General features: G+C 43.5%; 1 protein-coding gene across 3 annotated transcripts in view; it reads right to left on the minus strand.

Annotated features, from left to right (window-relative positions):
• The window catches only part of OTOS (otospiralin), an 80345-nt gene extending 69672 nt beyond the window's left edge, over positions 1 to 10673 (minus strand). For 2 of the 3 annotated variants that reach the window (XM_085888029.1, XM_085888031.1), the window contains exons 1-2: positions 10436 to 10673; positions 9855 to 10151 (exon numbers count right to left, since the gene is read on the minus strand). In XM_085888029.1, coding sequence (XP_085744155.1) covers positions 9855 to 9908 — 54 coding nt within the window. In that variant the 5' untranslated portion in view covers positions 9909 to 10151; positions 10436 to 10673. Of the gene's footprint in view, positions 1 to 9854; positions 10152 to 10296; positions 10369 to 10435 lie in introns of those variants that run through there. The other variant, XM_085888030.1, reaches the window with a different exon arrangement.
• Positions 10674 to 11485: the final 812 nt, after the last annotated feature.

Raw genomic sequence — 11485 nt, forward strand, 5'->3', positions numbered from 1 at the left:
ATAGAAGCATCATGGTTGTCATTGAAAGCCTGGATATTAGTTTTGACCCAGGAAACCCGTAACCCCAGTGGCTCCGACTCCTCAATCAGCACATTGAGGGTCCCCAAAAGGATATCCAGTCCCCGCAAAGATGACTGCATCATGTGCGAAATCAAGGTCAGAGATCTTGACATTCCCAGATGATGCACCGCAGCTTGACCTCTCAGACATCCTCCCCAGAATCCAGTCCATACAAGCGCTGAAAAGTGTGGGGGCCAGTACACACCCCGACGAACTCCAGCAACAAATGGAAATAAATTGGAGATGGTATCACCACATTTCACAGCACTCACCAGAGTAGAGTTCAGACATCATATTGATCAGTTTTGGTGGCACCCCAAAAAGACAAAGAATCCTCCAGAGGGCATCTCAATTCACTGAATGAAACGCATTGCAGAGATCAAAATAGGCTGCAAGCAGCCCCTGCCAAACTCTCGTCTGTGTTCGGTGAGGACCCGAAGGGCAAGGATACGGTCAATCGTTGACCTCTTTGGTGTAAAGCCTGACTGCTCTGGGCGCTGGTACTCAAGCCAGATTGTGGCGAACCCTTTTTAGAATTATCTGAGCAAAGACCTTGCCCGTCACTGAGTGCAGAGTCACCCTTCGGTGGGTGTTACAGTCCTGGCAATCACTTCCCTTTCCAGAGAGGGACAACAAGGCCTCTCTTCCAGTCAGTTGGGATGATGCCTGTGTTCCAGGCAGAGCACAGAACTGCATGCAATGACACGAGTACAGCATTTTCACCAGCCTTGAGAAGTTCAGCATGGATGCCACAGATGTCAGGAGCTTCAATCAATTTCAACTGTTTCTCCGCAGCCTGAGTTTCCACAAACGAATTTGCATCACAATTGATTGGATGGTCAGCAATAGGGAGAGTAACACCCCTGACATTCAACTCAACAGCTGGTGGATTACCCTGGTAGAGCCGCTCAAAGTAACTGGCGCAGCAGGCCTTCACGTCGGACTCCTCTGTCATGAGCCCACCACCCTCTATTCTAACTGCAGTACACCGAGGGATGGGCTTGGAAGACAGCAATGCGCAAATTCCCCTGTAAGCAGGATGAGAATCACTTGACTACAGGTGATGCTCTACCCCGTCACAGATTCCTCGCACCTAGTCCTCCTTGTCTACCCTCAGCGCACGTACAGTTTTACGCCTCAACTCGTTGAACAGCTTATCTCTGCCATAAAGCCTGGCCCTGCAACTCTGGTCAATGGTATCCAGTGTTCCAAGAGACAAAATTCTTCTTCACCCTCCAGTGAGTTTGAAGACATCCACCGGCAACATAAAGGATGGTGGTCTTGAAGGCACTCCACAACACTTCAGGATTCCGCTCAGCACCCAAACCCCCAAATCCCTACTCAGCCTGTTCACAATCTCCTCAACTACCCTCTCATCCTTGAGCTAACATCCAGTCTAGACTGGGATGACACAATTCTCCTGGATTCAAGCTGCAACTTCAGAGTTGCTACAACAAGCCTATGATCAGTATTGCGGAACTGAGCACTCTGGTAGACCCTGCAGTTCTGGATCATCCTCCAGCAACCATTAATGAGCATATGGCCAATCTCCTTTGCCACACCACCAGCGTTGGAATACCAAGTCTGGCGATGAGCTTGTGGGTGCTGAAACCATAAACCAGCTACCAAGTACATGACTTCTTGCAAAGTCAAGGAACTTAGTGCTATTCTGGTTCACAGTTCCAGACCCATGGGGACCAACATACGTCTCATATCCATCGCTATCAGTTCCAGTCGATGCATTGAAATCCCCCAAGATGAGAAGTGTATCTCGCCTGGGGCAATGATCAAACACAGACTCGAGCGTGGAATGGAATGTGCTTCACGGTGAGATCACTCGCCTCAGTCAGAGCAAATACAGAAACCAGGGAAACAACACCCAAGGAGTGACGTTAATCTCATAATACGCTTGTTGACCGGTGTTACCTCAATTCTCATTGGAGCAGGCTAATTGGACAAAGCTACAGCAACTCTTTGGGCATGGTAACCATCAGAGCAACTAGACCAATACTTGGTGTTACCACCCGCCATGATCTCGCCACTATCCGGTCTCCGAACCTTAGACAGTGCTGCAATACCAATGTTGAAACGCTTGAAGTCAGATGATAACAGAGACAGGTGATCATCCTCTCTTCGGGATAGGACATTCCAGGCACTCACCCAAAGGGACCGCCTCAGGTTAACCCAAGGAAACTGCTGTCTGATGGACGACACCTCAGCACCATCCTGATACACACGACTGTAATCTGACCCAGGAAGGTTACCCCGTTTTTTTTTTTTACTCCTATCATCAAATTGTGGGGGTCCCGAAGGCTTTTCCTCAATACTGTCATATGGTGAGTGGCCATGCGGAGGGTAGCTGCACAGGGGGTACTCCCACGGAGTGGGTTTTCAGATATCTTTGCATTTTTGTGTTTTGCGGAATGAAGGGTTTCATGGTGGCCAGAGTGCAAATCCTGCCACCAACCTCCTCAAAAAAAAAAAAAGTAACCCAACTGCAGATGGATGTCCACTGACACAGTGGGCACTAGATATGGATGGTCATTGGCTCACAAGGAGCTCCTCTGCCCTTTGACAGGTTTTGTTTTTAATCCTGCTGAGTGTCCATATCACACATAGGCTGGGGGGGGGGGCAGTGGGACCTACCTTGCACCCCCCCCCCCACGACAGCGACAATTTTTCACTGATACCACAGTGTTCATATATATCCCAAGTATCAGAAAAAGATGTTCCCAGAAAAAGAACTCATTTGCACTATCCTTTATTAAGTCGTTTCCATTTTTGCATGTAATTAAGCTATCCAAGCATTATTCAACATCTCTGACAACAAAGGAAATATGTTCACTTTATTCGTTGACCCTCCAAACATATGTGTAGATTCCTCATTTACAAATTTCCATGTACCAGAAGTTGAGATATTTATGAAAATGAGAATTTCCATAATGGCAGATCCTAATTAGCATATCAATGCATTTAAAATTATTTCCACTACTTTTACTCAAACAGAAAATAGTTATGTTTCCGTTAAACACCAACAGCCATCATAAGTCGCAGTTATGTATTATATCAGGCCCAGGTAATTAATTCTATTGATTAATCTGATTTCGCATGATTTTCGAACGATTCATTGTGCTTTGTATTTTATGCTAATCAGCCTACTTAAAAAAATTCAAATTTTAATATTTTTTTGCCAACCTGGCTTGTATCTGGCAACACTTAAGTAATGTTTTTTTTGACAAAAAAAAACTGACGTGTGGTAATTACAAAGAAAGAAAATGGAAATTCTTGCATTTTTGTGGGAATTATTCTTTAAGTCAAATTTAATCAATATGCAAATGAACTAATTTGCATAAACAAAAATACATTTTAATACGTAAATGTACAAGCTTTAATTTGACACCAATTTAGTGATTTTATGTTTATATTTGACAGAGATATTGATATTTTGCCAATCTTTGTGAGATGTCTATTTTTGATTGGTTGCGATGGAAACAACTGAATAAATCATAGTGCAAATGAGTTATTTTTCTGGGAACATCTTTTTCTGATACTTGGGATATATATGAACACTGTGGTATCAGTGAAAAATTGTCGCAAGGGGGCGGGGGGGGGTGCAAGGTCGGTCCCACTGGCCCCCGGCCTAACACCCTCCTCACCAAGAAACTTGGTGGATCAGACGGTTTACTCAACGCCAACCAGACCATGAAACAGGTTCGTCCAGGTTTACGTGGGACCTGTAGCAAGTCACAGATCTAATCTGGCCTGACAATAACTGTAGTTCATTTGTGGTAATATTCCCAAGGATGGTCTTTAAGATCTCTGTAAGGTTCTTCTTCATCATTCATGTTGCTTCATTGATAACTGGTACATTTTCGTACCTCTTCCACTTCCAGCATCTTTTTGGAATCTTGGTATATTGTCATTTTCTTAATTTCTGCGTTGTTTAGGCCAAAATTGCTGGGTACTGAAACTTCAGTTGGAGTGTGTGTGTGTGTGTGTGTGTGTGTGTGTGTATATATATATATATATATATATATATATATATATATATATATATATATATATATATATATATATATATATATATATGTGTGTGTATGTGTGTATCTGTGTGTGTGTGTATCTGTGTGTGTGTGTGTGTGTATGTGTATGTATCTGTGTGTGCGTGTGTATCTGTGCGTGTGTGCGTGTGTATCTGTGTGTGTGTGCGTGTGTGTGTATCTGTGTGTGTGTGTGCGTGTGTAGCTGTGTGTGTGTGGTGTGTAGCTGTGTGTGTGTGATGTGTAGGTGTGTGTATATCTGTGTGCTTGTGTGTGTGCGTGTGCTTGTGTGTGTGCGTGTATATCTGTGTGTGTGTGTGTATTCAGTCATTAAACATAACATATCATTCTCTTTGATAATTCCCCATCCTCCTCCCCTCCTCCCCTCCTCCCTCTCTGTCTCCTCAACGCTCCCCCACCTCATAAAATACAGCACTCTCCTCCCACACCTCTGTCTCTCACCCCTTCCTCGCACTGATCTCCCCCACAGGGTATAGCAATGTTTGGTGAGGCATCACTCTCTCCCACCACCCTTTCTTTGCTCTTCCCCTCTTCCTCAACCCATCCTAACTTCCCCTCCCTCCTATGCCTACCCTCATCCTCTCTCTCCCTCTTTCTCCCCCACCCCTAATATCACTGTCAGTGAAGCGATGGATTGTATATATTATATATATATATATATATATATATATATATATATATATATATATATATATATATATATATATATATATATATATAGTAATCTGCAGTCCTTCCTTACATACATCACTCTTCCTTCGAAAAGTTTTCAAAATATATCATTTTCTCTATGAGTAAATAAATCTGTCTTACCTCTATTGGGGCAGATAACAGCAATTTTTGAGAGGAATCGTGCAAATGATGATACAAGCATCAAATTTGGCACATTTGTTCTCCAGGGGATTCTAATCAAATCTGCCTGATTGACCATTTGAAAATCCAAATTTTGAAAAATTTGAAGAAAAACAAACAAACAAAAAAAAACTTCAAAAAAGTCAAGATCACGAATCAATGTTGGATGATGGCTGAGATTGATGAATGTTTCAGAAACATCAAAGACGTTCCAATCTGCCATGCAGTTTTCTTCCCTTTACCATGGAAGGTAGACACGACGTCACATCCAGTGAACGCATGGAAGTATGGGATCCCTCTAGCTTTCTGAGGCCCTATTGCAGAAACTACCTCATGGACTGGAATCCATCACGCCTTGGTTCTTTGGCCAAAGGCAATCCACATGTTCGCAAGACCTAGTTCTTGTAAGGATGGCAGTACAGATATTGCTATGACTTGTACGTCCGTGTCATTAGCCTTAATGATAATGGACTTGCCACCATCCATCATTGCATCCCTGGCGTGTACAAATATTCGAGTGTCAGCTTCTTCATGACAACATGGAGACACAGCATCCAGTGACTTCCTTGTGTTGCTAATGGCATCTTCTCCTTTTATGACAATGACTGTGCTTGTCGTCTGTGCTTCACACATCTTTTCCACAAGGAAGCGAAACAGCTCAGTCTTGTTGCTGACATCTCGAAGAAAGCTTCTCCAGTTACTTGGGGTCTTACTGGTTCCTGTCACTCTTCTTCTGATTCCTTGCTCCCTTTTCAACCTTGCCTCAGACTTCAGACTTGACTACTTGTACACATCAAACACTACGTCCACCCTCTCGTACCTGGCACCAGAGGATTCCACCTTTGGGATGATGTCTTCTTTGGCATAGTCATCAAATATCTTTGAAGTGTGTGGAGGTAGGGCATTGAGAAGTGCTGAGCCATCAATGATGACTGCATCTCCCCTTGGTTCTCTGTCTGGGATGTTCACTTGCGCTTCAAGAATTTCAGCCAGCTGCGACTTCAATATTTTTTTTTTTTTCAAATTTTTCAAAATTTGGATTTTCAAATGGCCAATTGGGCAGATTTGATCAGAAATGCCAAATTTGATTCTTGTATCATAATTTGCACGATTTTTCTATCTACTACACTACTCAGTTCTAGGTTGCATAAGCTTCAAGTTGTGCCTATATCCCCTACCACCACCTGAAAAAAATACATACTTCCATCTGCTCAGTTAACCTCCATTAATACACCGAATAAATCTATTTAATATCCCCATGGAATCTTTTTTTTTCTCTCATGGAAACATCCCTCCTTGTTATATGTTCTCATCATTGCTTGTAACTCTCTGCACTGATAGTGCAAGTACTTCAACACGGAACCCAATATTATCTGATTATATCCTTTGCTTAATTCGGTGACCAAAAGTGAATGCAATAATCCATAACACCACCTATTGTGATGTATGATGGAAATGGAGGTACACTTTGGATCCCAAGTTTACATTTTTTTTTTTTTTCGGAATTTGACGCTCATGGAAGAGCGAGAACACAGAACATAACAAGGGGAAGATAATGGAATGGGGAAAAAAAAAAAAACTCAGCAACAACAGGATAGAGGGTCTCAGCAAAGGGACCCTTGGATAAAGAATTGTTATAAGGAAAGGATGAGATCAAGGGGAGGGGGTGAGGGTGAACACATGGGGTGCAAGCTGGATACAATCTCAAACACAGACATAAGAGGAAGAGAAAACTTGGGATGAAACAGAAATGGAACACATGGGGGGGGGGGGCAGAGGGAGAAAACATAAGAACATGCAGAAAAGGTAAGGGGAGTACTTTGGGAGGGTTAATGAGGGTAAAGAAATAGCATGAGCATTGATGGGGAGTGACCTGAGGTGGCAGTGAACGCTGTTTTGAAGCTCTGAAGGGAAACATGGAATTTAACAGACTGAGGAAGTTGGTTCCTCAGGAAAGAGAAAAGAGGACCAAATGAGAGGTGAGCAGTGAGCCTAGATTTTGGAAGTTTCACCAGAAGTGGGTTACTGGCAGACCATGTGTTCACTCACTGCAGAAACCTGTGGGGGAGAGCAGAGGGTTACCTGCAAGACCAAAAAGGAGGTGGAAGTATACAGAGGCCACAAACCTACCCGTGGTGCGAGAGTAACACGTCCAGAGACTCTGCTTGGTCATGGCAGATTCCATTGGTTTTGAAGGCCTTGGTTTCCACAGCATCAAGAAATGCAATGTGTGAGGCAGAGGCACCAGCCCAAAGGGGAGGGAGAGAGAAGTACTACATCGAGCTGTGGATGAAGGCCTAGTAAGGTGATAAAAGTTCAGATTTGCCAAGAAAGACTTTGCAGGCAGGAGGATGCCCAGTTGGTGGCTGGCCATGGAAGTCAACTTTGCTCTTTGGTTTGCCCAAGAAAGATCATGGCTGAGAGTAAGTTTGAGTGACTGAACTTGTTCAAGAGGTTTGTAAAGGAAGTAGATTGGACTGAACCTTTCCTCTATACTATTGAAAAAAGTAATCTATTATATAATGCGAACCGTGGTATCTGTCCATGCGTTCGTCTGTCTCCCGTTTGTGGCGGCTACTTCCCGCACTGCATTTGAAAACCTTCTGATTGGTCATTTTGCAATTTCATTTCACTTTTTTGATACAACATAGTCAGTCGCTTTATTGTCCCTTTCAGTAATCTTTAAAATGAACATGAACATCTGGATTAAAGTAGATTTAATATAGATCTTCATGGAGTAACACAATTTAAAATAGCTGTATTTTGCCCTCTTTTTTTGTGACAACTCGAACCTCCACTTCCTGATGATGCACCACCATTTTGTGGTGGGCAGTATAAGTAGCTCAGAGTTCAGTTCGGAGTCAAACTACGAGTGCAACACAATTAACCCTTTTAAAGTCTATGAAATAATTGAAATTAATAGATTAATTTGAACTTTTCCTGTCACTGGGGACGGGTACTTTTGTTTGTCAATAATAATTGCAGTTAGCTTGTTTTTTTTCGGGTTATGTAATGGTTTAGCAATGTTTACCAATGCATACTAAAACTAGAACGGCAATCGGTGGAGTGCACAACTATGCCAGGCTGAATAGTGAACAGTTTACGCTTTGTATCCCATTGATAGGTTGCATTTGCCTGGTGTTGGCTTAATGGTTAGGGTTGTGATATTGGGATCCTAGGATCCCGAGTTCAAATCCCACTCGGCTGTTGAATTAATACCAGGTGGGGTTGACTCTGCCTGTCATCCTTCCGAGGTTGGCAAAAATGAGTGCCAGCTTGCTGGTGTCCTGTGTCTGAGTGAAAACCCGTCCAGGACTGTGTCCAATCCAATAGCCAAGGAGACTGCTTAAGCCGCTGTCACACCTTGACGTTTTAGCCAGCGTATGGCAACGTATCAAAATGTATGTAAAACGCTGGCGTACGCTGAACTATTGATTTTTTTTTTTTTGGCGTATAATAACGTGTTGGACATATGCACAACATATTAGTAACGTACACAGAACGTTTTAATCACATATAGATAACTTATACCAACGAATGCTGAGCGTGTTGTCGGCGTTCACAACCTATTCTCAACGATAGTCTAACTTATGCATAGCGCGCGGTAGCGTATCACCGACGATCACGTGGCGTAGGCTATTAATAGGCTGCGGCTCGACGATTCAAATCATAACCACACCAGACATCGAAGTGTGAAGCCGGTCATACCTTGACGTTTTAGCCAGCGTTTGCAGACTTATGAAAAACTTGCCGAACCAAACTGGCACACGTCGAATATGTTATGGGTAAGTTTTGTATACGTTAATAGCACGCTGGCATACGCCGAGAAATTTTCAGCATGTTGAAAATTTCGACGCATGACACACATTCCGCATACGCTGGCATAAGTTGTAGGCACGCTACGCGATCGTTGACACACGTTACTAATAAGTCGAAACACGTCAAGTTAATGGTTAGCGTCAGTGTTCCAGACTCCCTGGCTTTTTTTTTCTTCTTCGGTAAGACTGTTACGATTTAAATTGTTGAGCGGCAGCTTTTTAATTCTATTATATTATAACCGCACGAGAAATCGAAGTGTCAACATGACCGTCATACCGAAGAAAATAAATAAATAAATAAAAAAAACCAAAAAACCCAGGGAGTCTGGAACACTGATGCTAACCATTACATTGACGAGTTTCGACTTATGAGTACCTTACAAGTAACGTGTGTCAAGGATAGCATAACGTGCCTACAACTTATGGCCAGCATTATGCGGAACGTGTGTCATACGCTAGCATACGTCAGGAAATTTCAAGCATGGAAAATTTGTCTAACAGCTCGGCGAACTGCGACGTTTGCCAGCGTGCTCTTAATGTATACAAACTTGCCCATAACGTATTCAACGTGTGCCGGCGTTTTAGCCCAATTTGGCTAAATCAAGGTGTGACAGGGCCTTTAGGCAGCACCAACGCTCTGCATAGAGTATGGTCCCAATGGATGGATGGTGGTGGATAGGTTGTATCTGGATCCGGGTCTTCACCAAAATCGAATCAATTTGTCCTTATCATATGCACAACCTGTCCAACAAGCTTCATACAAATCCGTCCACAACTTTTTTTTTTGAGATATCCTGCTCACAGACAGACACACACAAACAGGGTGAAAATATAACTTCCATCCACTTTCGATGGTGGAGCTGATGAGATCATGAGATCATTTCTTCCCCGTGAGGTCATGTTGGACCCTATTTCTCCTAGTCAAGAAGAAAATAAAGTTTTGAGTACGTGCAACATACAGTCTTCTCCTGACAACTGCTCAAGAAGTAAGCTTTGTGTGTTATTACAATGAGCTTGTATTCTTACAAGGCTGGCAGGATGGCCTCAAAGTACACACACTCACCTCCAAGCTGTCTAGCATGGGTTCAAATCCTGACCCAGCTATAAAAAAAGTCATCCCAATGTTTCACAGGCAGGGTGATACATCAATGTGTGAGCAGGTACTCGGATGGACGTGAAACTGGGTGTCCCATCTGCTGGCATTATTTGGACGTCAAAGATTCGCAAAGAGGAGGCGAGCTATCGCCGGTGTCATGAATAAATCCATAATTCCTGCCAAAAAAACTGCTGCTGGGAAGGTAATGGCAAACCATCCAGTGCAACACTCTTGCCAAGAAACAACTTCAGCAGCATCGACGATCTGTAACAGAGGAATGGGTACATCAGCATCAGAATTCTTATTATATTTTGTGAATCATTAGTGGAATGGAATGTAAAATACACATTTCCTATTCAAGTATCTTTCAACTTCAAAGACATATTATATCAATCATGTATTTACAAACCGTTTATAGCATCGCCATGGCGTCGCATATGTGACACCTTATTTCCCACTAAAAGGAGACAAAACCTGTTTGTGTAATCCGAAAGTGAAACAAGATGTCCCTCCTGATGAGTTGTACCCTTCGCCTTATCTATTTATACCTGAAATTGCGCCGTCTGCCTGGTTGAGTGTTTCGTCTGCATTTGTTCCCTTCGCACTCGCTGCCGAATCTCTCCACGTCGAAAACAATCGCAGTTACCTTCCAGTCACGCACACTCACCCTCGTCACACGCTACCCTGCACATATTTCGCTTGTGACATCGCAGCGACGTATTTACCGAACGCACAGCTCGAACACGACAGACGGAGTGAAGGAGGAATTTTCAAAATAAAGCAATTTAAGTCCCGCCCTGAAGAGTCCCGCCCTTTTCCCAGCATGCCTCGCTTCTGCCCACTTTGAAGCCGTTTCGGTTAAACGCGCCATATTCGATTTTGCTCCCGCGGTTTGCTTGAAGCCAGTCCGGTAATATAGCGCAAAGTGCGGCGGTTAAAAAAAAAAACAATTCATAGATTGAAGAAAACAGAAGAACTATCGTGAGACAGCAATCATCGAGCTGACGAGGAACACTTTGAGGGATGCGAGAAGAAAAGCTCCATTTTGTTTGTTGGAGCTAGGTCTTCCCGTGATGAGCTTTGCTGTGGAACAACTTAAAGTCTCCTCCCTCCCCCCCCTCTTCTCAATGTATCTCCATTACATTTTTTTTTTCATCAATCATTCCATATATCGTTTCTTTATCCCCCCCCTCCTTTTTCCTCCTTTCACCATATCACCAGAGGAGTTGTGGTAATCACCTCAGGCTCAGAAGTTGTGGCATAGATCGCCTCAGGAGTTGTGGTATAGATCGCTTCATGATTGGGGTAACCTCCTCAGGAGTTGTGGCATAGATCGCCTCAGGAGTTGTGGTATAGATCGCTTCATGATTGGGGTAACCGCCTCAGGAGTTGTGGCATAGATCGCCTCAGGAGTTGTGGTACATCTCCTCAGGAGTTGTGGCACAGATCGCCTCAGTTGTGGCACAGATCGCCTCAGGAGTTGTGGTATAGATCGCTTCATGATTGGGGTAACCGCCTCAGGAGTTGTGGCACAGATCGCCTCAGGAGTTGTGACACAGATCGCCTCAGGAGTTGTGGTATAGATCGCCTCAGGAGTT

This window comes from Eptatretus burgeri, chromosome 7, assembly GCF_056783735.1.
Source record: "Eptatretus burgeri isolate ZD-2024b chromosome 7, Ebu_testis_v1, whole genome shotgun sequence".
In the NCBI taxonomy this organism is placed as follows: domain Eukaryota; kingdom Metazoa; phylum Chordata; class Myxini; order Myxiniformes; family Myxinidae; genus Eptatretus; species Eptatretus burgeri.